The 20,539-nt window shown below is 45.2% G+C and overlaps 3 protein-coding genes across 3 annotated transcripts in view; all 3 read left to right on the top strand.

The window, feature by feature from the left end:
* LOC124033545 (guanine nucleotide-binding protein subunit beta-5b-like) overlaps nt 1-20,539 on the top strand; it is a 279,536-nt gene that overhangs the window by 165,934 nt on the left and 93,063 nt on the right. The gene's annotated exons all lie outside the window — the stretch shown is intronic.
* Nucleotides 733-4,301, top strand: LOC124033546 (cAMP-regulated phosphoprotein 19-like). Its single transcript, XM_046345583.1, has 3 exons — nt 733-989; nt 3,780-3,902; nt 4,054-4,301. Exons 1-3 carry the CDS (start codon nt 930-932, stop codon nt 4,231-4,233), a joined length of 363 nt encoding a protein of 120 aa, XP_046201539.1. The 5' UTR covers nt 733-929; the 3' UTR covers nt 4,234-4,301.
* The window catches only part of LOC124033542 (unconventional myosin-Va-like), an 89,428-nt gene continuing 76,333 nt past the window's right edge, over nt 7,445-20,539 (top strand). The window contains 1 exon segment of the mRNA XM_046345577.1: nt 7,445-7,712. Coding sequence (XP_046201533.1) covers nt 7,656-7,712 — 57 coding nt within the window. The 5' untranslated portion in view covers nt 7,445-7,655.

The following is a 20,539-nucleotide window of genomic DNA, read 5'->3' as shown; positions in this document are numbered from 1 at the left end:
GTCTGTGTGTCTTTTATTTTGGACAACTGAGGTCCATGTTATGTCGACTGATGTAAAACATATCATGTCCTTATACATATGATAAAGATGATGAAAATGAGTCAGTATTTCTACAGTGGTATAAAATGACTGTTTAAGTCCTCATTGGTCATAGCAGGTTGGTCCTGGGGTCAGATGTACAGGATCAAGTGGCCTGTGGAGAAGACAAAGAATACACACTGAGGAGCCACATTCAAATCCTTGTCAATTAAATAACACTTTTGTTCTGTCTGCAAATCACTAATATATGTAACCTACATTTACATTTAAATTTACATTTAAGTCATTTAACCTGACCCTTCTTTCTTAGTGTAGGCCTACTGCTGCAGACTTCAACTGCCAAGAGGTCATGGCACAGGTGGTGGCCACGCTCCATAACCACAGAGTCACTGGTTCAGCTGTGGCAGTTCCCCCACAATCACTGGCCTTCAATATAACCTATGGATCATGGTCCATCAAAGGAAGAATGTGTATAATTTATCTTATTTCATGACATTGGACTTGATGACCAAAGCCTTCTGATGCAGTCCATTATCATTACAGCAAAAAAAACGACATTTACCATCATGCAACATACTGGGAAACACCACTTCAAATTTGATGTCACATTTTTTTTGTAGTGAATGTCGGTTGCATGAATTAAGTCGAGTAAAGTTGATGCTCAACAAAAGGCTCTACTTTTGTCTTGCTCAAATATCAAGCGACAGTTTTTAGAGGAAGATGGATGAGCGCGCCTCTGCTAAAGAATGACGTCAGATCGGGCAGACATATTTGTGCGGGCTGATAGTTAACGGTCGGACGGATTCGTATGGGGAGAGGAAGCCAGGGCAAAGATTTAGTTCAGATTGTGTTTACTTTTCGACTTTGCCAGGGATCGAGGTTACACTGAAATGTCGGAGGAAATTGAGGGGACAAAGACGACGGAGGAGACGGTGGTTAATGACCAGAATGTACGTTTATTTGCCTTAAACACAACCACTTGCTAACCAACGACAGTCAAGCTGCGCTGCAATGCACACTATCATATGATATGGCAGGTTTTTAGCTAACGTTAGCTACTGTAACGTCGTTAGCGTTAATCCTTTCTAACTAGCAACCGTGATTATCAACAACAATATCAGTTTGCTTAATAAATGCCAGTTGATATCTAATCAAGCTGTTTTCCATAACTATTTGCAGTCGTAGCTAGCAGGGCTTTTCGATATTAATCTAACGTTAACTAAGGTCGGATTTCATCTAGCTAACGCGGTAGCTAGCTTCGACAGTTAACGTTAGCTGCCCACAATGCTAACGTTAACTAATCAAGTCATGATTATTTGTTATGTACAAGCAGAACAAATACCCCAATTATTGTTTTTCCTAAAGTAATAACCAACCTTACTTAATTGACTTGCTTGTTGGATATTGACCTAACGAGTTAACGTTAAATATGTCGGTTTGTGTCTATTTTAGCAGCTTGCTAACAAACATCATTGGCACATTAGCCAGCTATAGTTTTGACCACATTAACCAACAAGTGCTATAACTTACTGCCTACCACCATCAAAGCCATCTAACGTTAGCGAAGTTATGTTGCTTTCAGTGGCTTGACTACTGTTGTCTACTCTAAAGAAGGCTGTCTGTCAACAGTGACTCGCCCCTCGCTGTACTGAAGGCCAGTGTTTGTTTTGTCCTTAGCTAGGTAGCTAACTAGCTAAACTCAGCAAAAAAAGAAATGTCCTCTCACTGTCAACTGCGTTTATTTTCAGCAATCTTAACATGTGTAAATATTTGTATGAACATAACAAGATTCAACAACTGATACATAAACTGAACAAGTTCCACAGGCATGTGACTAACAAAAATGGAATAATGTGTCCCTGAACAAAGGGGGGGCAAAATTAACAGTCAGTAGCTGCATTAAGTACTGCAGTGCATCTCCTCCTCATGGACTGCACCAGATTTGCCAGTTCTTGCTGTGTGATGTAACCCCACTCTTCCACCAAGGTACCTGCAAGTTCCTGGACATTTCTGGGGGGGATGGCCCTCACCCTCTGATCCAACAGGTCCCAGACTTGCCCAATAGGATTGAGATCCAGGCTCTTCGCTGGCCATGGCAGAACACTGATATTCATGTCTTGAAGGAAACCACGCACAGAACGAGCAGTATGGCTGGTGGCATTGTCATGCTGGAGGGTCATGTCAGGATGAGCCTGCAGGAAGGGTACCACATGAGGGAGGAGGATGTCTTCCCTGTAACGCACAGTGTTGAGATTGCCTGCAATGACAACAAGCTCAGTCCGATGATTCTGTGACACACCGCCCCAGACCATGACGGACCCTCCACCTCCACATCGATCCCTCGCCAGAGTACAGGCCTCAGTGTAATGCTCAGTCCTTCGATGATAAACCCAAATCTGACCATCGCTCCTGGTGAGACGAAACCGCAACTCATCAGTGAAGAGCACTTTTTGCCAGTCCTGTCTGGTCCAGCGACAGTGGGTTTGTGCCCATAGGCGACGTTGTTGCCGGTGAGGACCTGCCATACTACAGGCCTACAAGTCCAGCATCTCTCAGCGTATTGTGGACAGCCTGAGCTCTGATGGAGGGTTTGTGCATTCCTGGTGTAACTCAGGCAGTTGTTGTTGCCATCCTGTACCTGTCCCGCAGGTGTGGTGATCGGCTGTACCGATCCTGTGCAGGTGTTGTTACACGTGGTCTGCCACTGTGAGGACGATCAGCTGTCCGTCCTGTCTCCCTGTAGTGCTGTCTTAGGCGTCTCCGAGTATGGACATTGCAATTTATTGCCCTGGCCACTCCTTGCAGCATGCCTTAGGTACATTCACGCAGATGAGCAGGGACCCTGGGCATCTTTCTTTTGGTGTTTTTCAGAGTCTGTAGAAAGGCCTCTTTTTTTAGTGTCCTAAGTTTTCATAACTGTGACCTCAATTGCCTACCTTCTGTAAGTTGTTAGTGTCTTAATGACTGTTCCACAGCTCCATGTTCATTAATTGTTTATGGTTTGTAGAACAAGCATGGGAAACGGTGTTTAAACCCTTTACAATGAAGATCTGTGAAGTTAATTCATAAAATTCCAAATATCTTTGAAAGACAGGGTCCTGAAAAAGGGACGTTTCTTTTTTTTGCAGAGTTTGTCGATTAGATGACAACCTGACATCTCTGTGACAATATCTGTGAGAACATTAGGAACACCTTACAAAAATTGAGTCGCACCCCTTTTGCCCTCAGAACAGCCTCAATTTGTTGGGGCATGGACTCTACAAGGTGTGGAAAGCATTCCACAGGGATGGTGGCCCATGTTGACTCCAATGCTTCCCACAGTTGTCAAGTTGGCTGGATGTCCTTTGTGTGGTGGACCATTCTTAATACACATGGGCAAACAGTTGAGCGTGAAAACCCAGCAGAGTTGCAGTTTTTAGCACAATTTAACAAGGCGCTCTAGACGAGAGCATCCATAGGGTCTGTGCAGTAGGCTGAAAGCTTGACTTCCCTACCAGTAGTAACAGCCCTGCTCCCTCTGCATGTGTTGTCCATGTGGGTGGCGTATGTGTTGTGCAGGTGTTTTCAGGAGCTGATGTGACAGACGACAGTGTGTTTGCTTAGCATAGCTTTGGGTACACTGTCCGTACAACGGCTCAAACCCTGGGCACAATGCCTCGCAAACACGTGACCGCCCGCTTGACAATGCCTTTAGCCAGCTGCGACACAGAAAAAGCTTTCAATTGTTGTTTGTGTTTCAGGAGATGGACGACAAGGTGACCAGTCCAGAGAAGGTTGAGGAGGCCAAGTTGAAGGCTCGCTACCCAAACCTGGGGCACAAACCTGGAGGCTCCGACCTGCTACGCAAACGCCTGACCAAGGGGGTGAGTCCACAGCCCTACCTACTGCCCTACCTTCTCTCCTAACCTATGCCCACAAGCCCACAGTTGTGTTCTCTCTCTCTCAGCATCAATTAGACTATGTATTTAAAAAAAAGTTACAGCTTGTTTTAAGTTGAACATTCTCTCTCTGCAGCAAAAGTATTTTGACTCTGGGGACTACAACATGGCCAAGGCCAAGGTGAAGAACAAGCAGCTTCCTGCAGCTACGTCAGAGAAGAGCGGTGGAGGAGAGATCACAGGAGACCATATCCCCACACCTCAGGACCTGCCTCAGAGGAAACCTTCCCTGGTGGCCAGCAAACTGGCTGGCTGATGCACACACTGTCCTGTCTCTAACCCTGTCAATACTCCTAACAATCACCCTGCTACACCTATTCCTGTCTCACTACCTCTCCCCCATCTACTTCTGCCCCAGCCCCAGAGAGACCCTTCCCTGGTGGCCAGCAAACTGGCACACACCTCTAACTGCCTGTCCCTGGTTCTGTCCCTCATCCTCTTCACCCAGTCCTCTCTGCTTCCCCTCACCTTCCACTTTGTTATGGCTCCCTCTTCTTCCTGCTCTTCCTCCCCTCTGTTCTTGTTTATTTTCTATTCTTATGTAAAAATACACTGAAAGCAAGGATGAGGATGTGTAGAAGGGAGAGAGAAGGAGGCTGGGATGACTCTACTACAGGAGGAGACTTTAAAGATGACCACAACTCTGTGTCCCAGATGACACCCTATATAGCCCTGTGGGCCCTGGTCAAAAGTACAGTGTACAAAACATTAGGAACACCATTCCTAATATTGAGTTGCACCCCCCTTTGCCCTCAGAACAGCCTCAATTCGTTGGGGCATGGACTCTACAAGGTGTCGAAAGCGTTCCACAGGGATGCTGGCTCATGTTGACTCCAATGCTTTTCACAGTTGTCAAGTTGGCTGGATGTCTTTTGGGTGGTGAACCATTATTGAGACACACAGGAAACTGTTGAACGTGACAAATCCAGCAGTGTTGCTGGCACCTACTACCATATTGTTGACGCACTCAAACTGGCACCTACTACCATATCCTGAACAAACTGGCACCTACTACCATATCCTGATCAAAGGCACCTAAATCTGTCACCCTCTGAATGGCACACATACACAATCTGTCTCAAGGCTCCACAATCCTTCTTTAACCGGTCTCTAATCATTCATCTACATTGATTTGAATTGGATTTAACAAGTGACATCGATAAGGAATCATACCTGATCAGTCTATCATGGAAAGAGCAGGTGTTCATAATGTTTTGTGCACTTGTGTATTTAAGGAATAGGGTGCCATTTTGGATGCACACCTGGAGAGTGTAACATAGGAGGGAGGGGGGCCCAGACTGGAGCCACAGAGAGTCTGAAATGGCACACTATTCCCTATGCAGTACACTACTATCAACCAGTGCCCTATGTGGCTGCCCTTTGAGCATCTGGCCCAAAACGGTTAAACTACATAGGGCATAGTGATCCATTTGGGACAGACAGACTGTCTCTGGTCTAGAGGATTGAATGTCGTCTCCAGTCCTGTTAGCTGATTGTGTAAATATTGCTAGTTGTGTTGGAGAGGAGTGAGGCTGAAAGCAGCCTTTTAGAATGTTTTAACGTAGAATATTATGATTTACCAAACACATTGGTGTTATGTCGTCATCTAAATGATGCTCTAATGTGCTTGAGTGATTGAATATTACCTTGATAATGACTGACCAGAACCTCTCACTGCTGCTGTTCTGTTTTAAAGGCTACCTTTTTGTCACAAATGGCAACCTATTCATTACATAGTGCACCACTTTTAAACAGGGTCCAAGGGCTCTGGTGGTGAGAAGTAGTGCATTTTATAGGGAATCTCCAATCATACCCTTCTTTCTGTGTCATGCACTACATTACACCCACTGCCACATAGGGCTCTAGTCAAAAGTAGTGCACTATTGGTGAGTTTCCAATGAGGATTTACCCCAGTGTTTTACCAAAATACTGAGACTTTTCTGTTTCTGTCTACCCGGGTCGGCACCCGTGTCTCACTGGGCCATGGCTCCAGTGGACCTGTTCTGACTTGGAGCCAAGCCCAGCCCATGGCTAACTATGAACTTTAACATCTTCTCACAAAGCTACTGTCTTCAATGATGTGGAGATTGTTGATTCTGCCTGCCCCAAGTCTTTAACATCAACCTCCTGATAACACTAGAGATGACATTAAAACACTGATGACCCATTAGTGTGAGTAAGTCTCAATGGAAAAGCACCAACATGTATGGCCCCATAAAACCTCCCGACCAGGAAAAACTCTTGACCCTATTTGTAACCTCTGGTTTCAGACCGGAGGGAGGGGTGAATGTCACAGGTATTTGGTGGCCCCTTTAATTGGGAGGATGTGCTCGTGGTAATGGCTGGAGTGGAATCCAACACATGGTTTTCATGTGTCTGATGCCATTCCCTTTACTCTGTTCCATCCATTATGAGCTGTCCTCCCCTCAGCAGCCTCCAGTGGTGAATGTAGATGTAACAGCTGGATGATGTGACCGGGGTGCTGAAGACATCTTCATTTAGCTCCAAATGTTTTGGCCTCACACACACTCATTCATCTCTCACACACAGACACACTCCTCTACACCCCAACTCTCTCACATACACAAACTCACTCCCACTCTCCTTCTTTCTCTCACACACACACTCCCTCATATACACCTACCCCCTTTGGCCAACATATCTTTACAGATCTCAGTCACACCCTATTCCCTATATAGTGCTCTACTGTATATATGCACAGCCAATCCACTAGTGGGGGTGTGGTCATCAAGGGTCTGAAGCTGAAGGACTGAATAGTTAAGGTGTGTATATGACTGCCCCCATCCACAACCCCCCCTGTCACTTTGTGCCATTTTGTTTTGTAAATAAAATAGTTTTGCACAAATAGCTGTTGGGTGTTTGATGACTGACTCCATGCATTGACAGATCATACAATCATCTATGAAGGATTGTAATACAAAGGAATTCTGTATGAAAATGTAGAGGCCAGTTAGTATTAGATGAGGGATAACACCAGCAGAGCTGAAGCACCAAGATAAATCTTGATCAAAATGTATATAAATAATCTGGATTTATCATCCACTTAAAACACACAAGCTCTGGCCGAAGACCGACAGACCCTAGTGGAAGAAGATTGTTGCAGTTTTATGTCCCATTTGGGACGAATAGGGTTAAATTATCAGGTCTTTGGCACATGGCAACCAGGGCTGTATTCATTAGTCGGATTCTGTTGAAAACAAAATAGTCTGTTGTAATCCAAACGGAAAACGTTTGGCATCGAACATGAGTTTCTGTTGAACAAATTCAGGTAGGTTCCTCCCCGTTTCGTTCTGTTTGCTTCCCGTTTGGCTCATATAGTAAACAGGCTAAACGTTTTGCAAAGGAATCTGACTATCTGACAAGCAGGCTTCTAACCAGCAGAACTAAAGCGATGTCGCCTCTTGGCCACAGCGGAGCGCTGTTTAGCCATGTTTTCGAGCCCATGGCAACAACCGCGTTTTACTGAATCATTTTATCCATCATCAATTCCCACAATGCTCCGAGAGATGACAAAATATTGAGGTTTTCTAGGTATGATGGCGCTAGGTGTTGTACACTAAAAAGAGAGTAACCTAAAAACCTGGAGGGACTTTTATTAACTGCGAGGAAAAAACGGAGCGGCGAACTACTGATGTTCAAATCTAGCTGCTGAGATTCATGGAAAAAGGACACGACAACTCCACCAGTATGGCAGCGTCAGAGCTGTACACAAAGGTAATAGAACCAACGTAATCGGTATTTGCTTTGCTTTGTGCGTTTTTAGCGTTTCTGCAGCGCTTTCTTTAATGAGAACAAAGCAAAGAGCTTGTTTGTAATCATTCATTCGTTGATGGCGGGAATGAATGAGAGAGAAGTCTTTAAACCAAACATCGAGATTGACAGGTCACAAAGCCTCGAACACAGGAGGTGATTATCAAACCAGTGCGTGGTTTTTTGAACGTATGACAAGTGTTTGAAGCAGGGTCCTACAGCAATACACTGTACATATAGGTTGACATGCAGTAGCCTATGACTGAGTGAAGGCGCCTTCTATATTTAGCTCTCTGCTGGGTTAAAATGGGTGCAGCAGAGGCAGCTCAGCTGACAAAGCGCCGAGGCTACGGGTTCTGCGATTCGGCCTCTGTCTCTGCCCTTCATAGCCCCCCGCTCAGAATGACCGTCAATTTAAATGTTTTATTATTCGGCTTAATGTCAGGTCGGGGTTGATGCACTTTTAAAAATACGAGTTTTATTTTAGTATACATTTAGCATCGCACTGGCAACGATGGAGAATGGTGTTTTTTGACCTACATAAATCATGTTATTTTGTCAACCTGCAGTCGCACAGTGATTTGTTTGTTATTGTGTTTTATAAATGTTGTTTATTTGATCTCGAGACTGGGATTCGGTTTGGGTACCGAGGAGAGAGAGGAATGATGCTGAGACCAGTGGTGACGTCACGGGCCCCGTTTACGTCACCGCGATTTGTTTTGAGATTTTTGTCCCCCTTTTTGCATCCATGACCATGTTCAGTGTACAAACGTAGATAGAAATATCACAAATAGAGCTGACGTTATTCCGTATTCTACAAGTCAGCCATGCATGTTTGTTTTTACATCGGATATATCTAGCTGAAAGTTCCAAACTTTGCATCCAGCTGAACGAAGGTTACTTATGTAACCACGGTTATGTGAACTATATGGATCACTCCAATATATTGGTATCACTCCGCCGTGGAGGGATACATCCGAGGTGAGGATTTACATATTTACTCCTGTGTACACCTGTGTCACGGCTGGGGTCTGCCCCTATATATAGTCCCCATGGCCGCTACACACATTACATTACATTTAAGTCATTTAGCAGACGCTCTTCACACGTTCTCTACATCATTTTTGAGGCGCATCTAGCACCGTAGAGGATTTGAGTGATCCATGTAGCTCACATAATAACTGTGGTTACATACGTAACCTTCGTTATGTTTCACTATATTGGATCACTACAATATACTGGTATACCCGTAACAGATTAGTCGGTGCTAGAGGGACCTGGCCAGCCAGCGGCAAAGTCCCAGCGCGGGACCGAAACACAGGGGCCATCAATGTGGAGGGGGGTTCCGGCACAGTCCCCGAATGGGGAGGCGACGCTCAGGACCGCTAAACCAACCGCAGAGGGTGTTGCCACATTTACCCGATAGTACCTAGCAAAGGTGCAAGAGGAAGCCCAGCTGGGCGCAACACAGATATCAGCGAGGGGCACTCCTCTCAGTAGAGCCCAGGACGCAGCCACACCCCGTGTTGAATGTGCCACCACAGATCCCAGCACTGGCCTGCCAGCCAGGCGTTATGTTGTCGTAATCGTGTCCATGATCCAGTAGGTTGCCAAGGTGTCCCAGACAACAGGGACAGGAGAAGGCTGAACCAGGGTTGTCTGGTCCAGTATGGGGCCACCAGAAGCAGACAATGCTCTGCCATCCTGGTCCTGTCCAGCACAGCCTGGATCAGGGGAAAAGGGGGGAATACATAAGCTCCAGCCCTGGCCAATCATGAGCCAGAGCATTCAAGCCCAGAGGCCCTGGTGGCTCTGACACGGAGTACAACAGTACCTCAGTGTGCATTGTCCAGAGAGGCAAACAGGTCCATCTGCACCCTCCCGAACTTGTCCCACAGGTGCTGCACCACCTGGGGATGTAGGCTCCAGTCCCAAGGTGGCGGGCCCTCCTTCGAGAGCATATCCACTGACACATTTAGGATGCCAGGTACGTGTGCTACGTGTAGATACACTAGACGTCCCTGAGCCCAGAGAAGGAGATGCCGTGTCATAACATGGAGGTGGTGGGACCTCAGTCCACCCTGATGGTTGATGGAAGCCACCACTGTGGTGTTGTCCATTCTCAATAGGAAATGTCTTCCCTTCAGATGTGGAAGGAAAGACTGCTGGTCCAGCAGTACAGCTCGGAGCTGTAGTGTATTGATGTGCCTGCCGCTCCAAGGGGCAGCCAACAGCCGCTGGCCGACCTGCCCTTGGTCACACACCCCAGCCAATCTGGGAGGCGTCTGTGCTGACCAGCTCCCGGCGGCACATCCTTAGCATCTCCACCCCATCTGAGAGAAAGGAGTGACTGCGCCACCTCAACAGTACCCTGAGGCACTGTGCGGTCACCCGCAGCTGGCGGTGATGGTGACACTTTGGGCGCAGCCGGTGGGAGTTGAACCACCGTTGAAGAGGCCGGAGATGGAGCAGGCCCAGGGGAATCAACAACAAGACCGCCGTCAGCAAGCCCAACAGGCGTTGGCAGGTTAGGGCGGATACCACCCGCCCCTGCCGAAAGTAATCGAGGCAAGTTAAGATCGCCTGAACCCCTCTGGTGGGCAAGCGTGCTCTCATGAGGACTGAGTCCAGTTCCATGCCAATGAAGGCCATCCTCTGGATGGGCGTCAGGCGACTCGTTGTTTACAGTAATGCCCAGCCCACCGATTATGATTTTTCAATGCCGGTACCGATTATTGGAGGACCAAAAAAGCCGATGCCGATCCCGATTAATTGGACGATTAAAATTGTATTTTTATTTGTAATAATGACAATTACAACAATACTGAATGAACACTTATTTTAACTTAATATAATACATCAATAAAACAAATTTAGCTTCAAGTAAATAATGACACATGTTCAATTTGGTTTAAATAATGCAAAACATCGAATCAGCGTTACCCATGCAGCGCAAGGGGAACAACTACTAGAAGGCTCAGAGCGAGTGACGTTTGAAACGCTATTAGCGCACGCTAACTAGCTAGCCATTTCACTTCGGTTACACCAGCCTCACCTCGGGAGTTGATATGCTTGAAGTCATAAACAGTGCAATGCTTGACACACAACGAGGAGCTGCTGGCAAAACGCACGAAAGTGCTGTTTGAATGAATGTTTTCTCGCCTGCTTCTGCCTACCACTGCTCAGTCAGATACTTGTATGCTTGTATGCTCAGTCAGATTATATGCAATGCAGGACACGCTAGATAATATCTAGTAATATCATCAACCATGTGTAGTTGTTAACTAGTGATTATGATTGATTGTTTTTTTATAAGATAAGTTTAATGCTAGCTAGCAACTTACCTTGGCTTACTGTACTTTTGTAGCTCAGTTGGTAGAGCATGGCGCTTGTAACGCCAGGGTAGTGGGTTCAATCCCTGGGACCACCCATACGTAGAATGTATGCACACATGACTGTAAGTCGCTTTGGATAAAAGCGTCTGCTAAATGGCATATATTATATTATATTATTATTATTATTATTATATATTATTACTGCTTTCGCGTAACAGGCAGTCTCCTTGTGGAGTACAACGAGAGATGGGCGGGTCGTTATTGCGTTGGACTAGTTAACTGTAAGGTTGCAAGATTGGGATCCCCCAAGCTGACAAGGTGAAAATCTGTCGTTCTGCCCCTGAACAAGGCAGTTAACCAACTGTTCCTAGTCATTGAAAATAAGAATGTGTTCTTAACTGACTTGCCGAGTTAAATAAAGGTATAAAAATAAAATACATCTGCAAATCGACGCCCAAAAATACAGATTTCCGATTGCTATGAAAACTTGAAATCGGCCCTAATTAATCGGTCGACTTCTAGTCAGGAGCACGTCTGTGTCTGACAGGACCTGGGTCCTGGTCGGGGCACAATCAGTCAATCGTCCAGGTAATTGAGGATCAACAATTTTCGGTACGTGAGAAGTTGTGAAAGTGTGGGGTGCCAAGGAGAGGCCAAAGGGGAGAACCATGAATTCGTAAGCCCTCCCTTCGAAAGCGAAGCGGAGGTACTGCCAATGAGCTGGGATAAACAGGAACACAGAAGTACGCATCCATCAGGTCCAGCGTCACAAACCACTGGTCCCTGGACACTGCCTGCAACACGCGGGCTGGGCACCTCATGTGGAATCTCAGTAGCTTCAAGTACCCATTGAGGTTGCAGAGGTCCAGAATCGGTCAACACCCTCCATCTCTTTTTGGGACCACAAAATAAGTGGTGTAGAATAGAGGTCGACCGATTAATCAGAATGGCCGATTAATTAGGGCCGATTTAAAGTTTTCATAGCAATCGGAAATCGGGATTTTTGTACACGGATTTGGCCGATTTTTGTTGAATTACATTATTATTAATTTTTACACCTTTTATTTAATCTTTATTTAACTTGGCAAGTCAGTTAAGAACGCATTCTTATTTTCAATGACAGCCTAGCAACGGTGGGTTAACTGCCTTGTTCAGGGCAGAACGACAGATTTTTACCTTGTCAGCTCAGGGATTCAATCTTGCATATAATCGATGCGGTGCGTATCATTGCTCCAATGTGTACCTAACCATAAACATTAATGCCTTTCTTAAAATCAATACACAGAAGTATATATATTTAAACCTGCATATTTAGCTAAAAGAAATCCAGATTAGCAGGCAATATTAACCAGGTGAAATTGTGTCACTTCTCTTGTGTTCATTGCACGCAGAGTCAGGGTATATGCAACAGTTTGGGCCGCCAAATTTGCCAGAATTTTACGTAATTATGACATGACATTGAAGGTTGTGCAATGTAACATGAATATTTAGACTTATGTATGCCATCTGTTAGATAAAATATGGAACGGTTCCGTATTTCACTGACAGAATTGTTTTGTTTTAGAGATGATAGTTTCCGGATTTGACCATATTAATGACCTAAGGCTCGTATTTCTGTGTGTTATCATGTTGAAACTAAGTCTATGATTTGATAGAGCAGTCTGACTGAGCGATGGTAGGCAGCAGCAGGATTGTAAGCATTCATTCAAACAGCACTTTTGTGCGTTTGCCAGCAGCTGTTTATGACTTCAAGCCTATCGACTCCCGAGATTAGGCTTGTGTAACCGATGTGAAATGGCTAGCTAGTTAGCGGGGTGGGAAATAATAGCGTTTTAAACGTCATTCGCTCTGAGACTTGGAGTGGTTGTTCTCCTTGCTCTGCATGGGTAACGCTGCTTAGAGGGTGGCTGTTGTCGTTGTGTTCCTGTTTCCAGCCCAGGTAGGAGCGAGGAGAGGGATGGAAGCTATACTGTTACACTGGCAATACTAAAGTGCCTATAAGAACATCCAATAGTCAAAGGTTAATGAAATACAAATGGTATAGAGAGAAATAGTCCTATAATTCCTATAATAACTACAACCTAAAACTTCTTACCTGGGAATATTTAAGACTCATGTTAAAAGGAACCACCAGCTTTCATATGTTCTCATGTTCTGAGCAAGGAACTTAAAATTTAGCTTTCTTACATGGCACATATTGCACTTTTACTTTCTTCTCCAACACTTTGTTTTTGCATTACTTTAACCAAATTGAACATGTTTCATTATTTATTTGAGGCTAAATTGATTTTATTGATGTATTATATTAAGTTAAAATAAGTGTTCATTCATTATTGTTGTAATTGTCATTAATACAAATACATTTTATTGTATTTTAAATCGGCCGATTTTATTCTGTATCGGCTTTTCTGGTCCTCCAATAATCGGTATCGGTGTTGAAAAATCATAATTGGTCGACCACTAGTGTAGAACCCGCCTAGCCGTTCTGATGTCTCACTACTGCGGACAACACCCTTGTCCAGGAGTGAGGAAATCTCCAGCCGCAGGGTTTACTTTAGAGGGTCAATATCCGCGGTGACACAAAGGCCCCTGAAGAATGGAGGCCGGCACCGGAATTGGAGTCAGTACCCCTGGAGCATTGAGGACAACACCCATCGGGACTCCAAACACTCCTCCCACTTTGCCCTTTGAGACCGGGAGAAGCGGCCGGGTAAGGGTGGTCAGGGGACCTGCCGGGGCCCGCGCCTCCTCTTTTTTTATTTATCTTAATTTTATTTCACCTTTATTTAACCAGGTAGGCCAGTTGAGAACAAGTTCTCATTTACAACTGCGACCTGACCAAGATAAAGCAAAGCAGTGCGACATAAACACCTCAGTTACACATGGAATAAACAAACATACAGTCAATAACACAATAGAAAAGTCTATATACAGTGTGTGCAAATGAGGAAAGGCAGTAAATAGGCCGTAGTGGCGAAATAATTACAATTTAGCAGTTTAACACTGGAGTGATATGTGCAGAAGATGAATGTGCAAGTAGAGATACTGGGGTGCAAAGGAGCAAAAAATAATAATAATATGGGGATGAGGTAGTTGGGTGGGCTATTTACAGATGGGTTATGTACAGGTGCAATGATCTGTAAGCTGCTCTGGCAGCTGATGCTTAAAGTTAGTGAGGGAGATATGAATGTCATGCTTTAGTGGTTTGTGCAATTTGTTCCAGTCATTGGCAGCAGAGAACTGTAAGGAAAGGTGGCCAAAGGAGGAATTGGCTTTGGGGGTGACCAGTGAAATATACCTGCTGGAGCGTGTGCTACGGGTGGGTGCTGCTATGGTGACCAGTGAGCTGAGATAAGGCGGGGCTTTACCTAGCAAAGACTTCTAGATGACCTGGAGCCAGTGGGTTTGACGACGAATATTCATTAATTTATTTTTTATTTCACCTTTATTTAACCAGGTAGGCTAGTTGAGAACAAGTTCTCATTTGCAACTGCGACCTGGCCAAGATAAAGCATAGCAGTGTGAACAGACAACACAGAGTTACACATGGAGTAAACAATTAACAAGTCAATAACACAGTAGAAAAAACCGGGAGTCTATATACATTGTGTGCAAAAGGCATGAGGAGGTAGGCGAATAATTACAATTTTGCAGATTAACACTGGAGTGATAAATGATCTGATGGTCATGTACAGGTAGAGATATTGGTGTGCAAAAGAGAAGAAAAGTAAATAAATCAAAACCGTATGGGGATGAGGTAGGTGAAAATGGGTGGGCTATTTACCAATAGACTATGTACAGCTGCAGCGATCGGTTAGCTGCTCAGATAGCAGATGTTTGAAGTTGGTGAGGGAGATAAAAGTCTCCAACTTCAGCGATTTTTGCAATTCGTTCCAGTCACAGGCAGCAGAGTACTGGAACGAAAGGCGGCCAAATGAGGTGTTTGCTTTAGGGATGATCAGCGAGATACACCTGCTGGAGCGCGTGCTACGGATGGGTGTTGCCATCGTGACCAGTGAACTGAGATAAGGCGGAGCTTTACCCAGCATGGACTTGTAGATGACCTGGAGCCAGTGGGTCTGGCGACGAATATGTAGCGAGGGCCAGCCGACTAGAGCATACAAGTCGCAGTGGTGGGTGGTATAAGGTGCTTTAGTGACAAAACGGATGGCACTGTGATAAACTGCATCCAGTTTGCTGAGTAGAGTGCTGGAAGCAATTTTGTAGATGACATCGCCGAAGTCGAGGGTTGGTAGGATAGTCAGTTTTACTAGGGTAAGTTTGGCGGCGTGAGTGAAGGAGGCGGAATAGAAAGCCGACTCTTGATTTGATTTTCGATTGGAGGTGTTTGATATGAGTCTGGAAGGAGAGTTTTTACAGTCTAACCACACACCTAGGCATTTGTAGTTGTCCACATATTCTAAATCAGAACCGTCCAGAGTAGTTATGCTAGACGGGCGGGCAGCGATCGGTTGAAGAGCATGCATTATGTTTTACTTGCGTTTTAAGAGCAGTTGGAGGCCACGGAAGGAGAGTTGTATGGCATTGAAGCTCGTCTGGAGGTTAGTTAACACAGTGTCCAATGGATGGCCCCGAGCGCGTAGGTCCCCCAGGCACGTCCCTATGGTGGTGACGGTTGACACCATCACATCTGTCACAAAGGGAAGCCATAAGCTCAGCCAAGCCAACAAGGCCACAGAGCAGGGGTCCGACGCCCTGGGAGAGTTTATGTCGTGACCAGCTTGGAGGAATAGGAACCCGGTGAGGGATAAATGACCCAGTACCTCTGCAAACACATGGGAAGACCCCTGTGGGAAAAACAGGCAGACAAAAACAGCAACCAGGTAATTGATTTGATTGATGTGTTTTTTTTTGGTTTTGTTTTACGCCAACTGCGATTTAAATTATTTTTTTATTTTTTACCTAGCAGGTTTAATATCCAAGCAGAAAACAAAACATTATGGACTAACTCCGTTAAGGAACTCTCAAGTTAATGTCTCAACGTAGTGGCAGCCCACCACCATACTCTTACATTCTGCAGGAGAAAGAACAAGAAAACCCTGTAAGGTAATTGGCAGAGAACCCGTGTAGGGTAATTAGCAGAGAACCTGCGCCTATAGCGCGGGGACAGCATGTTAAAGCAATTCACAACACACACAAAACAAGCCAGTTGGCAAGTTGTGTCAGGTAAATACAGTTTGTGGCAGCAAGAGCCACCAAGATATTAATGGATGCACACAGACTCGTAGTGTAAAGCTAACGAAACAAGCACGACAAACCACGGGCGGAAGATACAGATCAACCACACGCAGCGGGTGGAGCACTCTAGGGCCTGGCCATGTGGCCAGCTGCTCTAGGCTGCAAACAGCCAGTGAGTATACTTCCACGCAAGATATTACACTTACCAAGCAAACTTTTGAAAGTTTGTACCTCAAACCATACGGACATCCGCTGAGAAAATGAAAGAGAACGTGTGTCGCGACCATGGGCTCTATATATAGGGGCGGACCCCAGCCGTGACACAGGTGTAAACGGGGAGTAAATCTGTAAATCCTCAACTCGGATGTATCCCTCCGCCACGGGGTGATACCAATGTATTGGAGTGATCCAATACAGTGAAACATAACACGGCCCAAGCGCAAGACAGCTAGGCCAGGGGAATGGTGAGAGATAAAGACGTATCACTGCCTGATCGAGACAGCTAGGCCAGGGGAATGCTGAGAGATAAAGACGTATCACTGCCTGATCGAGACCGCTAGGCCAGGGGAATGCTGAGAGATAAAGACGTATCACTGCCTGATCGAGACAGCTAGGCCAGGGGAATGGTGAGAGATAAAGACGTATCACTGCCTGATCGAGACAGCTAGGCCAGGGGAATGCTGAGAGATAAAGACGTATCACTGCCTGATCGAGACAGCTAGGCCAGGGGAATGCTGAGAGATAAAGACGTATCACTGCCTGATCGAGACAGCTAGGCCAGGGGAATGCTGAGAGATAAAGACGTATCACTGCCTGATCGAGACAGCTAGGCCAGGGGAATGCTGAGAGATAAAGACGTATCACTGCCTGATCGAGACAGCTAGGCCAGGGAATGGTGAGAGATAAAGACGTATCACTGCCTGATCGAGACAGCTAGGCCAGGGGAATGGTGAGAGATAAAGACGTATCACTGCCTGATCGAGACAGCTAGGCCAGGGGAATGGTGAGAGATAAAGACGTATCACTGCCTGATCGAGACAGCTAGGCCAGGGGAATGGTGAGAGATAAAGACGTATCACTGCCTGATCGAGACAGCTAGGCCAGGGAATGGTGAGAGATAAAGACGTATCACTGCCTGATCGAGACAGCCCAAATAGAGGGATGCAATTTGAGTTTAGTATAATTATATAATAAAGAAATTAATGACAACAGCCTAGAATAACAAGCCCCGACCCAACAAAGATAATAATACTACTTTGTTGTTGATATTGTTTTTGACCAACAATGTGAGTAGGATAATTCAGATGAGGGCAGAGAGTCTGGGTGTGTGAGAAAGAGAGATTAGTTGCCCCCCCCCCCCACAAGGCCAGCTGCTGTATTCAGAATGAACAGAGAGTGGTGTGTGTCAGTGTGGTGTGAATGACTGATACCCTGAAGTGTCCGAGTCCTCATGGTTACTACTATCACATCCATCCACACACCAGAAGAAGGAGTGTGTGGATATATTAGAAACATATAGAAAGATTGTGTTAGACAGAACGGCAGTGTGTTTCCATCTGTCTGCAGACATGACTGTCCAGACTTAGGATGCATTCACCGCTGCACCAATGAAGTCTTTCCATAAAAACTGAAATGTCTGTGCATTGCTAATGCCTTTTAGTCTATGTGTCAAAGGGTGTGTCAAATCAGAGGTTTTCCCTGAGGGTATGTGTGCTGTTATTTGTGCGTACAGAGGTCTAGGGAACACTCTTCTTTTTGTGTCTAACCAATAAACGGTTAGTTCAGAAGGTCCTCTGCTGCATACGCAACACACACACACACACACCAGTGTTTCCCACAAGTACATAGATTAGCCAGCCAAATAGAAAAGGTAGCCAGCCAGGCGCCCCTGGTTCGGGGGTGCTTGCCCCCAAGGGTTCAACTCTTTTTTTTCTTTTTTTTCTTTTTTTTGCCTAAGGAGCTCTATTCTGGTGGCCTCTCGTACATTCCAATACCACGATTCCTTCCGAAATGCACAGCGAAATTATGAAATACTTTATCGAGTTTACCTCCCAGATTGGAAACATTTGTTGTGATATTGTCTAGAGAGAAATGTAGATTTGTGGGTGTAGTTACCCTTTAATTGAAGTGCACACCTAGGAAGAGGCTGTTGTTTAGCAGTACATGTAATGGGAGTTTGCAAAACAAATACCCACTGGATGTTATCATTCTGCCAGGTAGGCAGAGGCTACTTTGTAGTTAACATTTAATTGAGAAGGTTTTTGGGAAAGACTTTCCATCTACCAGAAGACTGTTCTCATTAACAGCATCACTAAAGGCTATAGAAAGTAAAAGATGCACCGTACACTCAGACAGGAGCATTCTCTCTGCCTCTTCAGAAAGTAGAAGATGCACCGCACACTCAGACAGGAGCATTCTCTCTGCCTCTTCAGAAAGTAGAAGATGCACCGCACACTCAGACAGGAGCATTCTCTCTGCCTCTACAGAAAGTAGAAGATGCACCGTACACTCAGACAGGAGCATTCTCTCTGCCTCTACAGAAAGTAGAAGATGCACCGTACACTCAGACAGGAGCATTCTCTCTGCCTCTACAGAAATTAGAAGATGCACCGTACACTCAGACAGGAGCATTCTCTCTGCCTCTACAGAAAGTAGAAGATGCACCGTACACTCAGACAGGAGCATTCTCTCTGCCTCTACAGAAAGTAGAAGATGCACCGTACACTCAGACAGGAGCATTCTCTCTGCCTCTACAGAAAGTAGAAGATGCACCGTACACTCAGACAGGAGCATTCTCTCTGCCTCTTCAGAAAGTAGAAGATGCACCGCACACTCAGTGAGGAGCATTCTCTCTGCCTCTACAGAAAGTAGAAGATGCACCGTACACTCAGACAGGAGCATTCTCTCTGCCTCTACAGAAAGTAGAAGATGCACCGTACACTCAGACAGGAGCATTCTCTCTGCCTCTACAGAAAGTAGAAGATGCACCGTACACTCAGACAGGAGCATTCTCTCTGCCTCTACAGAAAGTAGAAGATGCACCGTACACTCAGACAGGAGCATTCTCTCAGAAAGTAGAAGATGCCTCTACAGAAAGTAGAAGATGCACCGTACACTCAGACAGGAGCATTCTCTCTGCCTCTACAGAAAGTAGAAGATGCACCGCACACTCAGACAGGAGCATTCTCTTTGCCTCTATAGAAAGTAGAAGATGCACCGTACACTCAGACAGGAGCATTCTCTCTGCCTCTACAGAAAGTAGAAGATGCACCGTACACTCAGACAGGAGCATTCTCTCTGCCTCTACAGAAAGTAGAAGATGCACCGCACACTCAGACAGGAGCATTCTCTTTGCCTCTATAGAAAGTAGAAGATGCACCGTACACTCAGACAGGAGCATTCTCTTTGCCTCTATAGAAAGTAGAAGATGCACCGTACACTCAGACAGGAGCATTCTCTTTGCCTCTATAGAAAGTAGAAGATGCACTGCACACTCAGACAGGAGCATTCTCTTTGCCTCTATAGAAAGTAGAAGATGCACCGCACCGTACACTCAGACAGGAGCATTCTCTCTGCCTCTTCAGAAAGTTGCAGGAAATAGGAATCACTGATGCCTTCTGTTCATGTCTTAAGATAAACTTGGGCAAATTATGAATTTAATATTTATTTAGATGATTCCCTACTAAGGTCAATACATGTTTTTAATATGGTTGAATTCTGTTTTAATGCCTGGATTCCATGAGGGCCCTAATTATGATATGTGGATGAGAATGAGGCTCTCCACTACCTATTGTTCCTGCAGTGATTCCCCTTCTTCGTTGAATGTTTTCATAATGAATCTAAAGATAATCAAACAGCTTAGGCCTACAGTAGCCTATACAGTGTCTTCAGAAAGTATTCATACCCCTAGACTTATTCCACAATAGTTTGTGTTACAGCCTGAATTCACAATGGATTAAACAGATGTTTTTCTCTCACCCATCAACACATAAAACCCCATAATGACAAAGTGAAAACTGATTGATTTTTTATTGACATTTTTGCTAATTGATTCAAAACTAAATTATAGAAATATCTAATTTACATAAGTATTCACACCCCTGCGTCAATACTTTATTGAAGCACCTTTGGCAGCGATTGCATCTGAGTCTTTCTGGGTAAATCTCGAAGAGATGTCCACACCTGGATTGTGAAACATTTGCACATTATTCTTTCCATAATTCTTCAAGCTCTGTCAAATTGGTTGTTGATCATTGC

The sequence above is a fragment of the Oncorhynchus gorbuscha genome, linkage group LG04 (assembly GCF_021184085.1).
Source record: "Oncorhynchus gorbuscha isolate QuinsamMale2020 ecotype Even-year linkage group LG04, OgorEven_v1.0, whole genome shotgun sequence".
Lineage (NCBI taxonomy): Eukaryota > Metazoa > Chordata > Actinopteri > Salmoniformes > Salmonidae > Oncorhynchus > Oncorhynchus gorbuscha.
The sequence above is the reverse complement of the archived record's forward strand: the minus strand, read 5'-3'. Positions and strand labels throughout refer to the sequence as shown.